Source organism: Aulonocara stuartgranti, assembly GCF_965226115.1.
Source record: "Aulonocara stuartgranti genome assembly, chromosome: 23".
Taxonomy (NCBI): Eukaryota; Metazoa; Chordata; class Actinopteri; order Cichliformes; family Cichlidae; genus Aulonocara; species Aulonocara stuartgranti.
The window spans coordinates 51,565,146-51,588,486 of NC_138958.1; the positions used below are offsets into that span (position 1 = coordinate 51,565,146).

General features: G+C 41.0%; 1 protein-coding gene across 1 annotated transcript in view; it reads left to right on the forward strand.

The window, feature by feature from the left end:
- Positions 1 to 23,341, forward strand: part of LOC309700336 (dystrophin-like) — a 208,343-nt gene that overhangs the window by 151,800 nt on the left and 33,202 nt on the right. The window contains 1 exon segment of the mRNA XM_082523857.1: positions 897 to 957. Within this exon segment, the coding sequence (XP_082379983.1) occupies positions 897 to 957 (61 nt within the window).

Below are 23,341 nucleotides of genomic sequence, written 5' to 3' on the forward strand. Positions count from 1 at the left end.
ATTGTTGTGGAGACCCTGTTTTAGCAGATACCAGTGGAGCTGCAAATGTGGGCAGTAGTGAAAGGTACCGGTGGTGGCAGCTTCACTTCCTCCTCAAAGTGGGAACCGGTTATGGTGATGTTAAAAAGCATGTGATCCACTGATGTGGCAGTGATGAAGGGCTCGTCCACTGCAGCGATGACATAGAAGTACTGTTGGGCTCAGTCTTTTTATAGTTGTGTTCTTCTGTCAGGTTAGCTGTGTGGCTGCAGGAGTAAGACCCAAAAGGCGGGAGTTGGAAATAAGGGATAAGCAGTATCATGCTAAACTCAAGGCAGTAGCCACTGACTAAAGTTGGAGCACATGGAATAGAAAAGCAATGAACACACACCATGAAGAATACTGACACAATACAGACACACCAGATAACGAACAGAGACCTAGACACAAAATACAAGGAAGAACAAACATCAAAATAAAATAGAAAAACAGTGTACAGGAGGACAAAGGGAGAAAGGTAAACAAAGATGGTGACAGGATTCAGAGACCAGACGGACACAAGGATAAGGCTGAGAAAACAGAAAGTGAAAACCAAAGATGATAACTAAATATTACAAAACCAAGACACATGAACTCAACTACAACATAAGCAGGGAAGATGACGCTAAAATACAAACCGACGACTGAAAAATACAATAATGAAATGAGAAACAGCAATCAAACAAATACTACGAACAAACCAAACTAAGAAACAAATGATCCACAAAACAACAACAAAACATGAACTCACTAAAAACTCTGCGTTCAACACCGAGGGACCATGACAGCTTTGGAAATTTCAGACACTTCAAACAAAATTAGGAGATGATTATCAATATTTGTTTTGGGTTTTAATCATCTATCATCTGTTTGTGCAGGATCTGTGGTGACCCCCTTCGAGCAGGGCGTCTCTCCAAACAACGTGCCGTACTACATCAAGTAAGTGCTCTGGTGCTCAGCTTGTAGCCCTGCTTGTCCTCTTCATCGGCTACACACAATTTTTAACTTTCATTCTGTCGCACTCTGGTTTCCCTGGGCTGGGGCGCAACACAGAATAAATGTGCTTTGGAAACTTCAAACTTCAAAACTACAAACTTCATTAGCGAACATGATTTGTGACAGTAGGCAGTCTTAAACTAGCAGTGGGGCTATTCTTTCTCAAATCAAATAGGCCTTCCAAGATATGTATGGTATATAATGGTCTGTCAAACCACTTTCAGGCCTTTTTTATTTTATTTTATTTTTCACATTGTAATCTGAGGCAATAATAGTACCTCAAAGACTGTTAAAGACAGACGATTCACTGGTCTTTCTTCCCATCAAAATGAATCAAAATCTGTAATTTGTGAAAAATACATGAAAAATGTCTGTCTATTGGCCACGTCTTAATGCATGCCCAATCATCCAGGCAAGTGAAGACGCTCCGTCCAGATGAACAGAACTTTTGGAGATATCTGTTGGCTAGTTAAATGCCTCTTGCACAGTGTTTCATGGAGAAGCATCTTGCTGTTGTGGTATGGTAGAAATAAAAACAGAATTGGTCACATTCTACAACAAGACCAAAGGAGGTGTAGACACATGGACCACATGGTTAGCACCTACATATGTAAGTTTAAAAACAAAGAGGTGGTCAATGGTGCTGTGGTATGACATACTTAACATTGCTACCCTTCACCTTTTCATAGCTTAGCACCCTGAATTCAAGAGCAGAATCACTAATGCACAACTCACACCACACATGAGAACTCAACTGGAAAGTTGCTCCCAACAAAAAGCCACAGGAAAAGCAGACAAGCCCAACCAAAGAGAAACAAAGATCATGAAGTCAGAAGTTGGTGTGGTAAATCCAGTGTATGGATGTCATTAGATGTAGCGATTGTTCTGTTCTGGAAGAGTGTACCCAGTCACTTGTGCATGTAAGGGTTAAAAAGTATTCTGCATGCATTATTTTGCAGTATTATATGTCATTCAGAAATTGCTAAGAATTGTCTTTTCTAATTTAAATTTTATTACTGTATGCTAAAATAACTTGGACCTTTGGACCATAAAAGTAAAGCAAGTTGGAGAAAGACGTACAGGAATATTTTTTAAATTGTCTGATTTTAGATGGAATGACCCAAAGTTGGTCCTTTTCAGATTCAGATCAACTTTATTAATCACAAAAGGAGGCAGTTTGTTCGCAGCTTACCCACACAACCTACTCCCACAGTCAAACACACAACCAATAATCACAAACACTGTTGCATGTCAATTTCTTACACTGTAATATTTCTTTTTCAGCAGAGGCAAGCCAAGGACGCGAGATACACTCAAAGTATTGTTTCCCAATTTTTAATAGTTCAAGGTGGATTGTTACATCGTGGCACATTGTTTGGTCCATAACTGTGGGCTTGCCTGGTATTGCTGGTCAAAGATTCATCCACTCAGGATACGTTCAGTCGTTTGCTGCTTTTAATGCAATTCTTCATTTGTCTGCACTTTTCCATCCTCTCAACTGTACGTCCAAATTTGAAACAAAGTACTGACTCTTTAGACGAGAAAAAGCAGAAACACTTGCATAAAAACATATACACATCAACTCACTGACTCCACATTGGGAGTCACCACCGTAGCATTATATTTGGGCAAATTACTTTCATGCTGTGTGGTAAAATGTTTGTTTGTCGGAGGCATTTCCTCTCTTTGTTGTGATCTGTCTTGGGGTAATTATTATTATGTAAATATATTACACATATTCACAAATCAGTTTTCTTAGAAGTAATGTATTACTCCCAGGAGAAAGTAATTCATTACACTACTTGCATTACTTTGAAGTTTCTCCATAAAATGACCTGAAATACATTGTCTCATAATTACCAGCAACAGTATAAACCTTTAGGCTACTGTCCATACACAAGCATAAATCCATATCCTAATGAGTGCACACATATTATCTTTCTCTTAGTTTTCAGCACAAAGCAAAGATGAAATCCAGCACAAAGACACTTTAGTGATAGCCACAGTGATTCTACTGCAGGAACAGGTACAAGCTGCAGCCTGACTGCTCATCAGTTTGTTGAAGTGTTGAAGTTCGGGGTCTGGCTGCTGGCCTGAGGTTGGCAGTCACTCAGCTTCATCAACACTCTGGGTTCTTGGCTAGCTTAGTGCTAGCATGCTGTCCGAGCAGATGCTTGCAAATAGCTGAAGTTGTGTTAGCAGCATTAATTAAGTTGTTTCGGTCCTGGATGCACTTTACACATGTTACTCTCGTCCTTTTGTTTAATAAAACAAAAGTAATATTCATAGACATGCTGCAAACTGCACCATTATCCACCACTAACTGAAATCTTTAAGTAGAACTGATAGGCAGGATCGACAGGCAAGCAGACGACACGACACTGACTCAGAGAAACACAGGGTTTAAATACACTGGGGAGTAACGAGGGGAATGAGACACAGAAGGAGGGGACACCTGGGAGAAATCAGGACTGACAAGACAAGCAAAGCAGGACACATTCACATAAGACACGGACCTTCAAAGTAAAACAGGAAGGATCACACAGAGACGCGAACTTGACACAGTGGAGACAGCAACTAAGAAACACAGAGACATAAACCATAAGGCAGAGGACTCTAAGAACTGAAAGACACAGAGGGGAACTCAAACATGCAGACACAGACTTACACAGAACAGAGGGGACACAGAAACATGAAGGGCAAGGGATCGAAACTAGAAACCATCGAATAACTCACACAAGTACGATAATACAAACATCACAAATAACTAAAAACGCTGAGTCAGGAGACCCAGGACCGTGACAAAAACTCTGTTCCAGGTTTCAGGAGATCTTTCTCATTGTGCCTTTGGCAGATCCAAATCTCATATTTAGTCACTTAGCGTTGGCTGAGGGAATAAGTTTGGGGACAGACGAACTATTAAAAGACCGTTTTTCAAAGTCATCATCACTAGAATGTTGTGCATCTGGAGACAAAACATCAGATGCTTATCTCTCGTCAACTAAGGCAGTAAAAATGGGAGTTCAAATTTCATTTGACTGTAATACAGTCAAATGTGATCCTGTTTACTGTTGCCACTTGTGAAACAATGCGACATAAAAGATCTGGTTGAAGATGGAGGCCAGTGGGTCTGTGCAGACTTTCAGGAATGACGGGACACACTGTTAAATCCCAGAGCCTTCCCGGTGTTCTGTCTCTGGATAAGCAGACTAAACATCCTCACGGATCTTTAGCACAGGTAGGGGTCAGATGGGACGGGGTGGGGGTGCAAGTAGTCTTTTTGTATAGGTGTGAGGTGAGAGTGAGCATCTTTGTGTGTGGATGTGAGGGTGAGCAGGTGGGAGGTGTGAGTGGTTGTCTTTCAAATCTGCAGTAGAAGGTTTTAAGGCCATCAGCCAGCTGGTGGAGCAATGGACTCCTGTCACTGGTGCAAGCTGATGCAGGGTCATCGGCTGAGAAGCTGCTTTTTAGCTTTTAGCTTTAGTGCCTAATCCGGTCGCTTGCCATGCTTTTCAGGGTTTTCCATTAGGAGACAGTACCTGTTAGTACCTACTCAGCTCGGGTTCTCAGTGATCTGAAAATGTGATGTCAACAGACTGCATGCCACCGATTGGCTAATCAGTGGCATCACTCGCTGAGCCATGAGAGCGTCTCCTTCACGAAAATCAAACCCGGCATTTTTAAAACCCAGCAACGAGAGAAACAGCTGCAAAAAAAGAACATCATTGTCCTGAGTCTGACAAAAAGACACAGACCCATCAGCAGGTGTGTTCTCTCGACGTCCACCTTTGTTGTGGCGTTCATGTTGCATAGTAATTCCTTCGTGGGACGCTCAGCCACATTGCTGTGACAACCCCACGCACATCAGGCGTTGTGATGGAAAACAAGTTGAGTCGCGTAGGGACTAACGGAAAAGCGGCTTTAGTTACCCTGATCTCCTTGGTTAGCTTGTTTCTAGCCTGCTTGTAGAGGGCCCGGACCCCTCTGCTGTAGGCCTCCTCTGTGAATAACCAAGTAGCATAAACAGTTAACCTAACCCCACTAACTGCATGACTTTGGACTGGTGGAAGACGGGTACTCTGGCTTCCTCCTGCATACCTTCTTCCTTGAGTACCCACACAAACACGAGAAGAACGTACAAATTCAAACAGAAAGGACCCAGCCAGTTGATGGAATTGAACTCAGGACCTTCGTGCTTTTTAACATGGCATCATTTATTTACTTTACCTATATGAAGCATTTATATTATTCCTGATTACGGTAACATCACCTGGTCATCTTTACTGAACGGGAAGTAAACGAAAAACTGAGTTAGTGGTTTAAGAATCCAGAGCAAAGCAGGCACAGTGTCATGATTCTGATTTGGGTTGTTAATTACAGACGTTAATGTTTTCAGTATTACTGCTATAATTTGCAAGCAGGTACACCTGTTCATAAAAATGAACAAAGTAATACTGGATACATCATTGTTATTTTTGCTGTCTATTGTCAAGACCAATATAGTCTATCCATTCACTTAACCACTGAGATCCATCAAGTCCCTTCACCAGCAGGGGGGCTGGAGCCTTTTCCAACTACCATCAGAATCAGAATAACCCTGAGGAAAGGGGCAAGAGGCGAGGAACACCTGACGCAGGGCTAACACAGAGAGACAGACAACCATTATGACCTATGGGCAGTTTATAGTAGCCTAGCCCACTGACTGGATGCCTTTGGGTTTTGGGAGGAAGCCAGAGTACCCAGTGAGAACCCACACAAACACACAAGCTCCACAGAGAAAGGCACTGGCTAGATATTTTAATCCACAGTGCTAATCACCACGCCACCACACTCTCCACTGAGATCCTTATTAAATATGGTTATATTTAAATGATAACTGTCATCATTAAGTTATCCATCTTATCTATTATTTTCTAGATTTTTCTCCTTTCAATGGATAATATTTAATAATTAGGATAATATTTAATAATTAGGGTAATATTTAATAATTAGGGTAATATTTAATAATTAGGGTAATATTTAATAATTAGGGTAATATTTAATAAAAGGATATTTTTTTCCAATGAGATCTCTTGTGCAAACATCGCATGAACAACAAAAGAAAGCCATGTAAGTTCAGTATAATCAAATCCCTGACATTGACTTTTCTCATGTTGAGCATTTATATTACTCGTGATTACAGCAACACCACATGGTGGTCTTCATAAAAGCAGAAGTGAGGCAGAAAAACGAAGTTAATGGTTAAGAAATACAGGGCAGACTCAAATGGACTACACATACACTAACAACAGTATAGAGTGCTTGAAAGTAAAAGAAAAAGTAAAGTCAAGGACCAAAAGCAGATGCATGGAGGCAGGCACAGGTGAACTTAAAGGGAGTCATTTATTAATAATCCCGTAGTTAAATCCAAAAGGGAAACAAAGTAAAAAGGGAAACACCAGAAGCCAGGAACTACAAACAGTTTACGCTGGGGATACAGGCTAATGATGGACGTGAACAGGTACAAATAAAGTAGCAAAAACAAGGATAAACAACAGATGACCAAACAAAGAACAAGAAGAAGACTGGAAGTACAAAGAAGGGTGGGAAACACAGCTGAAACTCATAGACAGGAGGGTTCAGTGAAACTAAACACACAAAAGTTAGACAGGAAATAAAGAAGGAGAACATCAGTGACAGAGACTTGACATAAAAGGGCTGAAGACTAGGAAAAAATGTAATATAGAAAACTAGCAGAACACAACAGGAAGGGACAAACACATGGATATAAACACAAAGAAAATCAAGAATCATACATTTACATAAAGAAAACTAGAAAGTTAAAAACAACAACATTTAAAATCACGGGTAACAGACCCTTGACCTTAACAAAGACAAAGAACAACAGAGACAACACGAACACAATGCACAAAGGGAAAAGCAACTAATAAAACAAAACAATCCTTAAATCTTACTATCATTACTTTTGGCAAAAGGCCCTTATTTGCATTTCTCCTCCGTCAGTGTGGTCTGCTTTTAGTCATGTCAATAATTTCTTCACAGTCAAGAACTGATGTAAGATCTCTCTCAAGTGACAACATCAAAGCGAGTCCATGAGGTGGACCTCATGGAGCACCTCATGGTGCCACAGGAGCACCTGCTGGCGCTCCTTATTCTCCCAACACTCGAGACTCGACACTCAAACGTTCAGACTCTCTCAGGTTAAATCGACGAGTCGCCATGTCAGTCAAATTTCTATTAATAGTAAGCGCCAGTAGAGTGGTTTCTGATTTTATCAGGCCATATGAGGAATTATGAAACCTGGCACTAAGTTCATTAAGCTGGAAGTCTATGATTTTATTTAATATAAGAAAATTGATGTGTCAGCTGACATTCTAGGAGAGTGACGATTGTAAACCCCTGTTGACTGAAAAGAACACAAAGGCTTATTGACATTTGGCAAAAAACATCTTGATGATGCCGAAGACCTTTGGGAAAATATTCTGTGGACTGATGAGAAAAAAGTTGAACTGGAAGATTTGTGTCCTTACACCTGACAGACGAACTAACACAGCAGTATATGAAAAGACCATAACAACAGTCAAACATGGTGGCCATAATTATTGGAACTATTATACAGTGGAACCCCGACTTACGAATACCCCGTTTCACGAAAAATTCAAGTTACGAAGGCGCTGAACGGCAATATTTCTGCCCGTGTTACGGCAAAATGCCCGAGTAACGAAATCCGCTGGCTCTGATTGGCTGAGCCTACAATGCCCACAATGCCTTCCAAATCATGTGACAACCCCTTGGCTTTCATACTTGCGCTTCGCTGTTCCACTTGAACCACGTATTGTTGTTGCAGTTAGCGATGAGCCTATAGCCTATCAGTCACTCAAAACGCGCAATGGATGCTTCGACTTACGAAAGACCCTTGGGAACGAATTAATTTGGTAAGTCGGGGTTCTGTTGTATCTGCTCTCTACCAGAAAATCCTAAAGAAGAATGCAATGCCATTCGTTTGTGTCCTGAAGCTTGGATTATGCAGCAACATAAGGATTTGAAACACACCACCGGTGAATGGAAACAAAAAAATTAAGCTTTTGAAGTGACCCAGTCAAAACATGGGCTTACATCTGATTGAGATTCCTTAAACATAACCTTAAACAGTTTGTTTATGCTTGAAAACCCTCCATGTTTTCTGAATAAAAACAATTCTGAAGAGTGGGTCAGAATTCCTCCAAAGCAAAGGGAAAAACTACACTGCAGGTGTAGCATTAAGAACGCATCAGGTAATGACTTCTACCAATTGTATCATCGTGTTTTTCTTCAATGTTTTTTCTTATTTCTCCAAATTCAAGACACTGTATATCAGAAATTCAACTCCCAAGGTTAGATTGCCAACACAAAGTTCTAGTTCAAAGTCTTGATGGAGAACAATAAGCACAAATACCCTGAGGTGTAGTGAACACCATCATGATCTCTGTCAAACTGACCTAACATTCATAATAACAGCATTATCGCTGTTGAAGATTCAGTTCATTTTCTGTTTATATATTTAGCTCTACGTCATAACAACTGTCATCTCACAATGTCTCATTTCTGTCTGCCGCTTATTTACGTTCCAGCTCATTGAAACGTCGCGGCAAAAAAGCACCGAGTTTTTTAAATGGACTAACAATGAGGTGGAGCTGTTGCTGCGAGTAACACAAAAGTACAAAGTTGCAAAAGCGAGTGAGAGTTAAAGAATGTGAAGAACAGCTCTCTGCAGCGTGTACAGGCTGATGTTAATCTTTTTAGGGCTGTCAAAATTGAGAGCAATCAAAACAACTGCTGTATAATGCCCTCCGCTACCTTTGTTTAAATGGTCACATGACTGCATCACATGACTAAAATGCGTCATTGTTTTAGAAAGTCTGCGTTTTCGAGTGTCCACACTGCGACGGGACAGCTCCGTTTTGAAATGTGTGTGTTTTCGAGAGCGTTTTCAAACCGCTGCATTTTTCCATGGGGAAAAACGCCGTCTCAGTGTGGACAGGAGGCCAAAACGGAGAGAAGACGATGCAAAACGCATTAGTGTGGACGTAGCTTAATTCAGTGATGCTCTAGGAGTAAGCACTTGACAGTAGATAGGAATAACTGCCTTTCACAGAAGGAGGCAAGAAGCTGAAGGCTTAGCTTCCACTGTATTTTTGGAAACTTTGGGAAGTATGCCTGCACTCTGAGAGTGAATTCCTCTGTTGAACAACCAACAGAACAGAGTTGAGGTTCTAGTTGTGGTGAAAATGAAGACGGAGGCCTCTGAGTGCCCGGGGAGAAATGGAAATGGGGGTAAGGGTTGTATGAATGACTGTCTAACAGGTAGGATGACAGGAGAGCACTGAGATTTAAAGCACGCAGAACAGAGCCTGACTGGTTTGCAGAACATGGATAAGAAAGTGTTTGGACCAGAGTATTGATGTCAATATTAAGGCTACGTCCACACGTACACGGGTATTGTTGAAAACGGAGATTTTCCGTTTTTGTTTTAAAAAGTAATCCCGTCCACACGTAAACGCAAAAATGAAGGAAAACGCTGCTAGGAACATGTCAAAGCAACATGTGGCGATATATTCCTAAGCATGTAGAAATGCTGGCCAATCAGAAGTCTAGAAGCCTCGGTGAGCGATAGTAAACAAAGATGGCGCATAGAAGCAGAACCGAGTGGTATGTGTGGAGGGACAGTAACTGTGTGTGTATGTGTGAGCATTTAAACACTGCAGAGAGTACAAGTAACAGTAACAGTATTTTGTCTAAGTCCCCCATTGTAGAAATGCATTTCACCGAAACGTGGCGCACAGTGTGACGTCAAAAAATGCGCACACCTTTGACGCTGCGTTTTCTCCGTTTTCCTCGTCCACACGTAAATGCAAAAATGGAGTTTTCAAAAATATCCACCCTGGCCGGCGTTTTTAAAAATCTCCGTTTTCAGTGACCAAAAACGCCGTTTACGTGTGGACGAAAGGCGCAAACGCATAGAAAAATCTGCGTTTTCAAAAATACCCGGGTACGTGTGGACGTAGCCTACGTTTGACAGATAAAAAAACAAACAAGTGATGTAAAGAATAGACAGGTGGTTGACAGATCTTCCTTACTGAACTTAAGCATAAGATTAAATATTAAGAACAAACAGGAATCTTCAGCCAAAGAGAATTAGTAAAGTCAGCAATTGACGGCTCATTGTCGCTGGCCTTCATCTCTTAGGTGATGGATAGGATTGAGGTTGGTGTTTGTGCTGGCCACTCAGACAGGGGTAAAAAGGACCATCCTGGGGGCTCAGTCCTTGAACACTAATCCCAAAAAATGACCCTGACACGCATTTGCAGATATACACACATACACACCACCACTACAATCCTGCACCCCTCCTCCTCCATTTCTGGCTCTCATCATTGAGGTGAAAAACTTCTAATGGAGTCTAGGCTCCTTTGCTTTGAGAAACAGTGGGATGGGGGAAGGGTGGAAGAGGCGGGGAGCCTGAGCTCCACCTATTCAAGCAGCCCAGGCTAAGTTTTCTGGAAGCACACAGGACTAGATGGAAATTAGTTTAATTTCAAAATAAAGGTGTCAGGATTTCCAGTTCAATCCTGTTATATTTGTCATAGTTGTGTAACTTCTGTGCATATTCCCATTATTTAGCAATGAATAGCCAGGGTGTGTAAACTTGCTGAGGGCTTTGGGGGAACCCATATGGAAAAGAAATAGTAAAAACTTATATGATTTACTCATGAAAGTGGCCACTTTCTCATTACTTTCATACATTGTTTTAGTAAGTATCCAAAACATACAAGTTTCATTTATATAATTTTCCAAGGGATCTTATATCTGTTTTCACTCTTGTATGCTTTTCATACAAGTTTCACACAAGACAGATACAAACTTTATAAGATTTATATATATCTTTTCCATATGGGAAAGCTGTTCACTCTCATATAAGATTACACCAGTAAATGTCATCTTTTTATGTAATAAGATGATAGTTCCACACCCATGTTGTCTGTTACATCAACCTTGCACTGGCTAAGACTTCGAATGAGTTCAAATGTGATGAAAAGCTGTTTTTGTTAAAAAAAAAAACAACAACCCAGGATGCATCTTGGTTTTGTTTTATTTCAGGTTGTGGTATTTGGTTAGACGTTCACACAGAAAATCCCCACTGAATGACACCTTAGTCTCACTTTTACTGTTGTTGGTCCATCAGCCAGTCACAGAAAAGTGCCCACTGCAGGTGTTTCTGTGTTTGTTATACTATATTTTGGTATCTTTGGTATTTTTTCATGGTTCTCCCATTCGGGGCGAACACTGCTGTTTCTCCCTTACCTATTTAGGCCCACTTGTCAACAAATTAGCATTCAACCAATATAAGTGTCATCCACATTGAGAACCATGCAGGTGCATCTGCAGTGGGTGAAAACCTGTCTGTACACAGTCTGTGTCAAAATTCATACACAGATGGACACAATTACAGAACTAAAAATGATCCACTAGAAGGGTCCAGTTGCAGACGTCACCATGCACACTACCATCACAGCCACAGCTGTGAACATGACTAACTTTTTATTACTTCTGTTGTTTGGGTTTAGATTAGATTGTATGCATATGTTCCATAAATAGCCAGAATCTATAGTGGGAATATTCTTTACTTCACCAACGTCTGGGCAAGATCACCTAAAAAATATTTTCCAAACTGACAAATCTCAGAACCGTGGGTAGTAACAGACCTTGTCATACAGCTTCACTTTAAATTCAACATTCATTTTATTTTTGTAGCACATACAGAGCGAGGAGGGTGTGTACATATCTGCACATACATTAACTCTGAGCAGCACTTTACAAACACGGCTCTCCCAAAGCACACATGTTTTTAATACTATTTGTTCAGCATAAATAGACAGAGGGCATAGACAGGAAAGCTGGGAGAGAGAGAGGTTAGGACATGCAGCAAAGGGCCTGCTGCTCTCCGGCCATATGGCACATGGCTCACCCACTGAGCTACACCGGTGTCCCAGCAAACACGGATTCTAACAGAAAATGAAACAGGTTATTTGTAATGAACTGTTTCTGGAGATGTACTGCAGAGCTTGTTTGGCAGTGAGTGAATGACACTGATACAGACCAAATCCTCAAAACAAGGTAGGATTTTGATCAAATAGCACTTGAATACAAATTATACCAGCTGACTGTTAAAAACCTTGAAAACTGTCCACTACAATAAGTCTGTGCTTTATGTGTTTTCTTGGGTTTCTGTTGGTTCTTCCTCTTTTTGGTATCATTCCCTTATTTAAGCCAACTTTTAGCCTGCTCAGTATTCTACCTGTGCAGATCATTGTTGCCATCAAGCCGTCCACTGTAAGTTTTTGGGAGTATTTCATGCTTGTGCATCTTCGTAAGCCTCAGCTTCGGTACAATTTCTAAGGTCCCTCTCTGTGTGTTGTCAATAGTATTAACGGATCCCAACTCAGAACCATAACTCCCATATAACTTGTTTCTGCAGTCAGGACCTCTACTTACACTTATTGTGGTGATACTTTTGCATGTCCTGTGTTTGTATATTCTGGGCAGCTTACTTTAAGGATATATGACAGAAAATGCTGTACAATCATTTCATTTTTTCCAGGGCGTTCCACTTTCTGTTAGCTTATGACTCATGCAAAGACGCCCTGCTTTAAAGCCTCAAACTGAGCCTTTTCACCATCTTCCTCTTGGTATTTTCAAATTGTATCCAAAAGAAAAACCAAATGCTCATGAACTTAATGTTGTATCCAATGTAAACTAGATATAAAGTCTGATAATACCATCAGTAAAGCGGCTAAGGTCACAGAGCAAAGGAGCTGAGAGCCATTGTCCCATAGATTTAAAAACAGCAGGATGTTGTTTTGTCAGCAAGAGGCTCACCCCCTGCTCGCCTTTAGAAAGAATGCACATTTAAGTTCTCCACTGGCTTTGGTTTTCAGACCTGGATGCTTTGTCTATCTTTGAAGCTGTTTATGATAGTAAGCAAGCAAAACGAGCACACGCCAGGGATATGAAGCCTTCTACAGGGAGCTAGTTAACTTCCTGGATAGATAGTTATATAATTAGTAAGGGAATCCACAAAGATTCGGGTCAAATCAAGTGAAAATGTGAATAAAGGCTATTTTAAAAAGACTCTGAAGCAGTACTCGTGTGATTTTTATAGGACTCAGCTTTAGATGGATGGAATGTGTAACTAAATTCTGCAACTAAGTAGGAGGATCACCCATGATTTTCTCGCGTGTTTTTGCATGTCAGGATCTTTCTGGCTTCAAGCGTTTATTTTGAAATAGTAGGCGGAAGTCGTGCATGTTGTATGTTGGGACATTGATCCTTGTGTCTCGCTGGGTCAGTCAGCCTCTGCAGCCTACAACTAGCACTTACAAAGGGAAAACACAGGCTCCGCACTGTAATCTCGGACGTCTCCCTCCGGTTGCATAGGACGCTTGGTCGGACCGCGGAAGGGGCCGGCACATCCCCTCTATTCTGCCCGGGAATCGGATCGTTCTGTCACGCTCGGAAGAGGCTCGGAAAGGCCGGCGATGCGAGAACAGCTTCGGAAGTGAGTGCTGAAGGCTGGGGTCTGTCTCTGCTGGTGATAAGTAGTCTGATTATGATGGGAATCGTGCTGGTCGTAATGCAGTAAACCTGTTCAACGCTGGCTGTGTGGCCGAGGGAGAGACATCCCCCACACTGCACACTATTTCATCCTTACTGCCGAAAATGCGCAAACATAGACTCCGCAATTTTTAAATGGCAGAGAGGTTGCATGCAGGATTTGTTTTAAATAGGTCTGCTGCCTCACTGTGTGCTCTTCTCTCCCGGCGTATAAAACGCGCTTCAAACGACTGCCCGCTATAATGATCGGATTATTTGGACGTGCAGAAAACGCCGCGTATGCTCTTGTGATGACAGAGCATACGCAATATAAAGCGATCGATATTTTTCAACAAAAGACGGGAAATCGGCTCTGTTATGTTGTCTTAAAGAGCGAACCGACCGTTGTTCTTCGGGTCTGGTTTTGGTCTTTCGGGATGGTTGCAGAGGAGCCAGCCCAGGTGTGCAGGCGGCCGCTTCTTGCTGGCTGAATCGTGCATTTCCTAAATCTCAATCCTTCCTTTGCAGGCTGCTCTTCCTCTGGGCACTTGCTGCCATATTGGAATAAAAGGGAACACACGGAGCTTCAGAGCCCCAGGCTGGGATCGGCGTGGGCTGTTTTTATTTATCCGCATGTGTTTGAACTTCACAAGACTGTGTTTTCTTTTCAATTTCTGTGTGTGTGTGTGTAAGCGAGCGAGCCTTGAAAAGCAGCAGGCTAATGGATCGCTGTGCATTCCTTCACACGCACAGACGTAGTCACCGCCTTTGCCAGCGAGGCTGCTCCTGTTTGGATCCGTGCGGGATTTTTTTCTTTCGCACACTGACTGCTGCAGTTTTACCGCGATTTCGATGCACTGCACTGTTGTCTATGCAGCCAACCAAGAGCTTCCAATTAGTTTAGTGATCTCTATGCAACTTCATTTAGATGAGAGCAGAGGATGCTGATGCAGACTTTTGGCCACAGTGTGAATGCAGGTGTGTGCCTATTGTGTGTTTGTGTTCATCGACTTAGTCCCGTTTATGGATGAGAAGCCACACATGGTGAATTGGCTTTGGGGCGTACTGTGTGCAGACTTTGTATTAAGCCTAGATAACCTCTTCTTTCTAGGAGAAAATGACACTTGTGTCTCAGCTTGTGCTGCAACAGAGCGTTGGAAACAAAGTCAGATCTGCCTGATATGAACAAAGCACAGATTCTTTAGGTCACTGTATTGTGGCATGTACCAAACAACAGGTAAGCATGACTCCATTTCTAAATTATCAGATTGTAAAGTATCAGACAACATGCATTGATCAGTCTGTCTGTGATAGGTTAATACGAGCTCCAATAATTAAAGGGACTTTTCCTCAAAGCCTTTTCACTTTGAGCATTTTTTACTACATTCAATCTTTCACATTAACATTACTATAGTGCTTTATTTTATGTTCTTAAGCACTCTAATTATCACTCAGTCCAGTGGAACCATTAAGGGCATGCAGATGGGCAACATAACAGTAATAGAACTAATGTTTATGTTACTTTCTGAGGAAAGAGAAAGGCAAAGGACAAAAGCAAGCCAGTGTTTTTTACCCGACTATAGAATAACTGTTTTTCAATGTGTAGCGGAAGGTTCAAAAGTCCAGTATTGTGAGAATGCTTGAGCAGTTTAGTCATGAGTTGAAACGTCAACACGTCAAAGTCAAACTTAAACTATGAGTTAATAAACAGCACAGGATTCCTCGTGGCATCAGGTAACTGCAGTTCAGAGCACCAGTTTTAGTGCACTGGCACTGGCAGTGTAAATGTGCACCAGTGTGGACTGTGATGTTGTCTTAAAAGACAGAAGGGGCAAAAAAGAAACTTTGTTTGTTATTGTTTGCTCGCCATCATCATTTATCCGACTTGAAGTTTATGTAACGCCAGCCGTATCATTTTTATAGATTGCAAAATTTTGAATCCATCCGTCCTCCTCTGGATCCTTATCCCAGCTGTCTTAGGGCGAGAGGCAGGTTACACCCTGGATAGGTGGCCAATCTAGAGAGACAGACAACCACTCACGGCTGGGCCATTTAACCAAACCCCACTAACTGCATGTCTTTGGCCTGTGGGAGGAAGAACCCGATGGCGGACTTGAACTTCGGACCTTCTTGCTGTGAGGCAACAGTGCTATCCACCGTGCCACCATGCTGCCTGAAATGTGATTTGAGATTTTTTAAAATTATTATTATTATTATTATTATTTTAATAAAACCAAGTTAGCATTTTTGAAAAACACCAAAAGTTTCTGTAAGTGCAGGGATAACCTGAATCCCTGCACTTTGTGGTTCTCTTTTGCAAACAGCTCTCCCTTATTTTCAGTAGTTTTAAATGTGGATTTCACACATTTGGACGTACTTTAAAGGTAGCAACAAATATACATATATAAAAAACTTTTTTTGCTTTCACTTTCAGCAATAGGCAGAGGAAGATGTTGCCATAAACGAGTGTGAAGTGACTCTCATGCCTCTTTGCAGAAACATGGAAAATGCTTGTCATTGCTGCAATAAGTTATTCAACTGCCTGCTTACTGCAATTCATAGCATTATTTCTTTGCACATGTATGTGTACGTGGTGTATGACCTCACATCTTGTGTCATTGTGGACGAATTACTGGATTTCATTCCAACATTAAGAGATGCAGAGTGAGGTAATGCTTGACATTTCCTGGAAATCCCCAGTTTTGGGAAACAGTTGGATCAAATGCATCCATTCTCTTCATCTGTCAACAGTGACGTAAAGAGTTGGCGTCAGACATTTATTGAAATATCTTCTTAACAACCACATTAGAAAAAAAATGACTGATGTCTAGATGATTGGTTCAACACTGAAGCCAGCCAGCTTGCACATGCTGAAGATGGGGTGCATGCAAAATGGTGAAGCACAGTCTTTACATGTTCTTCAATTACTCTCTTCTTAGATGCTTCAATTAAGTATTAGAGGTACAATACCATTACCAAAAAGATTGTTACACTGCATAAATGCAAAGAAAAAACCATAAAACATAAATAAAAATGATTTGCAAATCTCAGAAACCAACATTTTATTCATAATATAACGTAGAAAACATGTAAGAGATGTATCTAAACGGTCTTGCATAACTCTTCCCACCGACTCACATCAGGTGTTAAACTAGCGTCCTTTAAGAGTTGCTTCAGCTTCCATCTTTAAGGAACATTTTTTTGTTCCCCACAAGCTAAAGTTCTGCCATTAAGCCATGTTATTACAACAGCTCTGCTTTCTGTTAGAATTGTAAGATTGTTATAAAACACCAAACTCTGCATTTCCCACCAAAAATGATGCTGTAGCATAGAAGCAAAAGTAATTTGCCCCAAAAAATAATTTTAGACAACACTCCTGTGTTTTTTTTTAAATACTTTATTTTGCAGTCACATTAATACAAGTAGTGTCAAAATGAACCTTAGAATAAATCAGTTTCAGATTTGACCAGCCCTTCCTACAGCTTAAGGTATCACATGCTCAAAGCTAAACATTTATGTAGACTGTGATCGCAGATTCCTGTTTTTTAGTTATATAAAATACCTTAATTAGGAATTACACTTTAGGTATATAGTTAAATAAGAAGCCCAAGTACATAAAAATACAAGACTTATGTTACCTAAATGAACAAATAGATAGTAGCTTTTCATTACGTTCTTAAATATCGCAGCATGTACTACAAAAATACGACTGAACTCCAAGTTTGTATAAATATGATTGTTAGTTTAAATCATTAGCATTAGCTGCTCAGTGTACAGTCATTTGTTTTTGACAGTTAACGATACATTATCAGTGCTTTGTCCTGTGGCAATGATATATTTTTCTTGAGGGACAGAGTAGCTTTGAAAGAGCACAAAGAGCCAAAAGTGGATAAGTTTGGTTCCCTTAAGCCACTGTTGATTGTTTTGTTCTTAATTCTATTCATCACAGTAGTAAGATTTTGGATGTTGTAGACGTATTGAAACGTGTCAGGAGGAAACAGGTGCAGAATGTTACCTTCTTCTTTAACACCCATCGCTGCTTTCCTATAGCGAACTACAGCTGCTCTGCACAGATGGGCGTAAAAACACAATCTGGTCTTTAAGTGATGACGTATGAAGCCTTCTTCCAGGTCCAAACTACTCTGTGTTTATTAAGCCTGTTGTGTTTTTAACATGTTTTAATGCTTTGTGTCTCGTTCTATTTAGTCTGAGCAAGCCCCTAAAAACAGTCAGTGATCACTCTCTCGGTTTTTATTACCACTGTTCATTTTAACGCTCCGTTTTTAAAACCTTGCAGTGTAACTACAGCCCATGCAGCAGTATATTAACCTCGTATTGTGGATGGATTATCTCAGTTGTTCTCCTGACTGAAGTTTGGTCCGTTCACAGCATCCTGCCATGTGATCGCATTTGTCTCTAACCATCGGGAACCCTCACATTAACTTTTACCAAGTGGAAAAAAGTTAGCGTTCATCCTCCAGCTTCACTCTGCTAATGTGGTTATATTATGCTAACTGTAGCTAGCCACCATGTAGCACATCATTATCTACCAGCTAGCCCAGCTTCAGTAACCCTACAAACGTCACTGCTGTTTAGCTTTCTGTCCTCATTTATGTTGGAAGTGATAGCAGAGCTGTACGTTTGAATTTTTTCAGAAATCTCTCAGTCAGAACGTGCTATATCATGCTTAGATTGAAGCTAGCGAGCTAACTTCCTGCTAACTTCTAACGTTGTTAAATTTAATAAATTCTGTTTTCATGGATGCCTGGATGTTAAACTTAATTGTTACACCTGGTAAAGCAGCAACGCTGATCGTTTTATTACAGATGAAAGAATTTAGACAGTTTTTAACTCTCAGTGATGCTGCAGTGTTCGTTTGGCTTTGGGAAATGAACTTGAGTTTGGACCTGGAAACGGATAATGACGTCAGACTTAAAGACCAGATAGGTTCAAAGACACAGGAGCAGGAAGGGCTTGATAGCTTCTTGCTAATAACGGCAACTTTGCTTTCAGTGCATGTATACCCTTCAATTGCACCACTGAGTTCCCCCCTTTGACACCGTTTTCCTGCCTAATGAGTTCGCAACCTGAGGTGGAAAGTGACCACTGAACCACCTTATAGTGCTGCTTGTTCAGACCATGAATTGAAGTAACTTCAGTGTTATATTAGCAGGATATCAGCAGTTGATTGGTGGTTCTAAATTTAGCATAGGTGAGCGTGGATGTCTATATGTGTCCGTGATAGTTTAGTGTTTATGTGCCCGGCGTCTACTCAGATTCTCGTTCAAGAACATCTGTGATAACCTGAATTGGAGACGTAGTTTAGTTGGATGGAGTATCTGTTGTCTGGTGAACAGCAAAGTACTGTCCATAATAAAACTGCTGTAATATATTTTCATGTGAGACTTGGTTGTGGGCAGCTGGAATTATTTAATTGGAAACCCCTTTTTATTTTTACTTTCCACTACTTGTTTGCTGGTGAGCAGCAGGTATAAGCTGCTGCAAGTTACCAGCCTTTGATCTTAAATTTATATATATATCGTAATATAATATATGATAGTAATAATTTACAGTGTAAGGATGCTGCACATTTGTGGATGAAATACTCCAGACTCTGTCATGCTTATTACAGACATGTATGTGACTGAGGTCCTGTTTATTCAGTGTTTGAGGACGTTTGAGTAGCTCTAGTACCCTTCCACTCATTATTTGGAGTGGGTGTGTGGAGGATCCTGTCTGTGCTAGAGAGACAAACAAAGGCAATGCAGCAAAAAAACATAATTATGGATTATTATTTGTAAATGTTTCTCAGGTAGAGGCTAACTGCAGGTGCACTTTGTGAATTTTCAGGTTGTGTGCTGATTTAACAGACTCTCGGATTATGTCTGTGCACTGTATTTAAAACAGCTACATTTTATAGCTGATTATTTTTGCTCTCTGTGCAGTTTGGGGAAAATTTTGCTTTTTAAAAATTATTCTGTAAAATTTGGGGCAATTTATTTTTTTATTTCACCGTACTATTAATTTTCCTCCCTCTGTGTCTCAACCCGAAGCAAACCTGTTGTTGGGTTGTGACCATGAGCCTTATAACTGATTACAGTTCCTAGTTTCCACACAGCCATAAGAAGATTCCTACTGTTCCTACACTGTGGTGGAAACTTTAGTTATCTGTATCTACATACATGTGTACTTCAGTAATTACTGATTGGATACATTAGTGAATGGTACATACCAATGTTCATTTATTGTTTATTATTTATTATTGCAACCAGCACGGACTAAACCGAGCAGAGAAGAACAGCAGAAGCTCCTCTGCAAGGGTGTAGTTTTTCAGGCTCCCCAGAAAGTTTAGTTGCTGCTGTGCCCTCTTGGTCTGTGCAGTGTTAGTTTAACAGAATACATCATCGTCCATGAAGTCAGAGACCCTCTGTACATAATGCCCGTTGACGAATATGGGCTGAAGCTCAGATGTGCTTCACCTGAAGTCCACTGTTATTTCCTTCAGTTTTGCGGTGTTGAGGACCAGCTTGTTATTGCTGGATCATGACGCCAGGTCTTCCACCTCATTCTTGTAGGTAGACTCATCTCTCCAGTGATGAGCCCGACCACTGCTGTGTCATCTACAAACTTCACAAAGGAATTGCTGAGGAGGGGGTGCAGTCATGGGTGTAGAGAGTGCACAGTAGGGGGCTCAGCACACATCCCTGTGGGAGCCGAGGTTGAGATTGAGTGTTGGGAGAGGCGGGGCCTTACTTTGAATCTCTGTGGGTGGTCTCTGATGAAGTCCTTAAATCCAGATGGCGAAGACTGATTAGTTTTGTTAGCAGTCTGTTAGAGATGACTGTGTGCTGAATGTCGAGCTAAAGCCAATGAAAATAAGTCTGGCACGGCCGTCCTTGTGTTCCAGACAGACCACAGTTGTGTCCAGAAATTGTGGGAGTCACCTGTGGGTGGAAGACCTTGAATGATGCGACTTCTGAACAGTTTCTAAACACTTCATAATGACTGGAGTGAGAGCCACTGGATGGATATCATTCAGGCATGTTTGAGGACTTCAAGCAGAATGGGACGATGCTAAGAACAGGATGAATACTTTTGTAAAGGCGCCTGTGAGTTGGTCTACACAGAACTCAGCACCTCACTACTGACACATTCAGGTCCTGCTGCTTTTCTGGGGTTCACTGCTGCTAATATCAGGTCATGCTCCTCCACTGTAAAGATGTAGCAGGTGTTGGCCGGAGGTGTGGGGTTTTTTGTTGTTGTTGTTGTTTTTGTTTGCAGGCGAATAAGCAGTTCAGCTTCTTTGCCAACACAGCATTACCATCAGGTCTGGGCTTTCAACGATCATTAAAAATGACGGAGCCGATTATTAGCCCCTCCCTCATTTATCCGCGACACCTTAAAGGCCGGTCCGTGAAAATATTGTCGGGCATAAACCGTCCGTGGCGCAAAAAAGGTTGGAGACCGCTGATTAAGAGGACCCGAGGGAAGCTCGGAAAGCTAAGCAGAAGTTATTTGGAGAGTGACTGCCGTTGGTTGAAAAGAGAGGTTAAAAAAACAAACTTCAGTGGTGTTGCACACTATTTTATATTATTTTTTAAAGTCATTGTTAACCCTTTAAAGCCGGTCAGAGCAGCACGCTCCGTTTTGTGTAACTATTTTTAAATCCCTGTAGAACCTGAACCGTGTAAGCTAGCGCAATATTTGTTTTGCATATGAAACCGGAGGAGTTGTACTTACATCTGATGCCATCAGCTTGTCCTCGGTCACGGTTTCCTTCCACATAAAGCTTTGCAAAAACTGCATAAAAAGCTCTTGCAGGAACAAAAACATAATATTCCAGAAACACGCTTTGCCGATCCGATCAGCTGTTCGTAACACTTCCCACAGTGAAACAGACGTCAGCGCGAACGATCGCATGTCCGCCATTTCCTGGCCGAAACCGGAAGTGACGTCATTTTCGCGGAAAATGTAGTTTTTTTTTTACTTGTAGGCCTTAAAAGCCTATACTGGTCATGTTTGACTTTTCTGAATAGTTGCTGGGAGCTTAGAACTCGAATTGCACAGCTGGAAATAGTTTATTTTGATGCACCTGCTGTTTTCTTTGCAAATTTGCATCATAGGATTGTTTTTTGTTTTTCCTGCAGTGTATATAAAAATTGCTGTATCTCCAAAATAAAACTATGAAGACACTCAAAATAAATTTCCTGTTGTTGTAAACTATTTTTGCAACTTTTTTGTATTTAAAGTTTTGAGGGATAAACCTCTTAAATTTCTCCAAGTAGAAATATATGTAAACAAAACCAAAAACGATTTTCAATTTTTTTTTGTAGTTTATTGCACTTTTTTGCAATTAATGTAGTTACTATGGACTTAATGCATACATATTATTAAAATATGGGCTATAACAGTTGTATAGCAACTTGAAATGCTCCCATAAATGGCACTACAACATGTAAAAAAATAATATAAGCTCTGGCGGACTTGGTTCTATAGTAGGTCTTAAAGGGTTAAATAAATATCGTCAAATAATCGAGATCTCAATTTCAGTGAAAATAATCGTGATTATCATTTTTGCCATAATCGAGCAGCCCTAAGGTCTGGGTTTTTAGTGATATTTTGGCCGCACCATCCTCAAGTTATTGCTGCAGAGGTTGTCCTCAATTGTATTTGTATAATCCAGCTTGCCCTGTCTCATTCCCATTTCCGGGTTTGCCTGGACTGTACTGCACACCTTAGCAGGCCTGAAAGCAGTGTTTTTGTTTCTCAGCAAGGTCCTGACCGTTTTTGTCATTCAATATATTTGGTGGGCATACACAGTTAGTGCTTGGACTGACACATACACGCACGCCTTCATACACCAAATGACTTTTTTTGCACAGTACTCAGTCTTTTGCACATTTCTGTTGCGTCTGCACGGTCTTGTGTCTGTATCATGCTGTTGCACTGTCTTTGTTTTGGGGTTTTTTGTGCAATTTGTGTTGATTGTCTGTTATATGTCATATGTAGCACCATGGTCTTGGAGGACCGTTGTGTCTCTTCACTGTGTGCTGTGCCGCTGCACAAGGTTGTGACATGCTTGATGTAGAAGAGTACGGATGCAGTGTCCTCATCCAGGTCCTGAGATTCATCGATACTCCAGTCTGTATTCTCAAAACAGTTTTGCAGCTGAGAGGAGGAACCATCAGGCAACGTTTTAACAGTTTTTGAAGTAGAGGGCAGCGGTTTTCTTTACTTTGGTCCAACTGGCCCAGGTGAGCTGTTTGTATGGCCCTGTATATGCTTAATCTTTGGACTTTATCCCGTGTGTTTTTCCCGTGTGTAACAGTTAAAATGCTGATGGAATTTGGGGCGCACTAAAAGACTGATGTTCCCAGCTATTATGTGTGCTGCTTCTGGGTATATTCAGCTACTAATGGCAACATGTAGGAGGCTAAGGACCAAGTTAGCTTTAGTATTTGTCAAATACTCAGCTATCCTGATCACTGCTGTGATCCCACAGTGGAGGACAAGGGGTCTGCATTTAACTGTCAAATATTCTAAGTGTGGAGGGCAGCGACTGACTGCAGTCTTAAGTATTATTGGCTGATTTTTCATGAATATAAATGCAGATATCTCCACGTCATTGTTTTCGTGAGTTCTGGTTTCAGTTTAAGCGGTGTAGGATATGACTCGTTAGCTTCACAACTGCATCAGG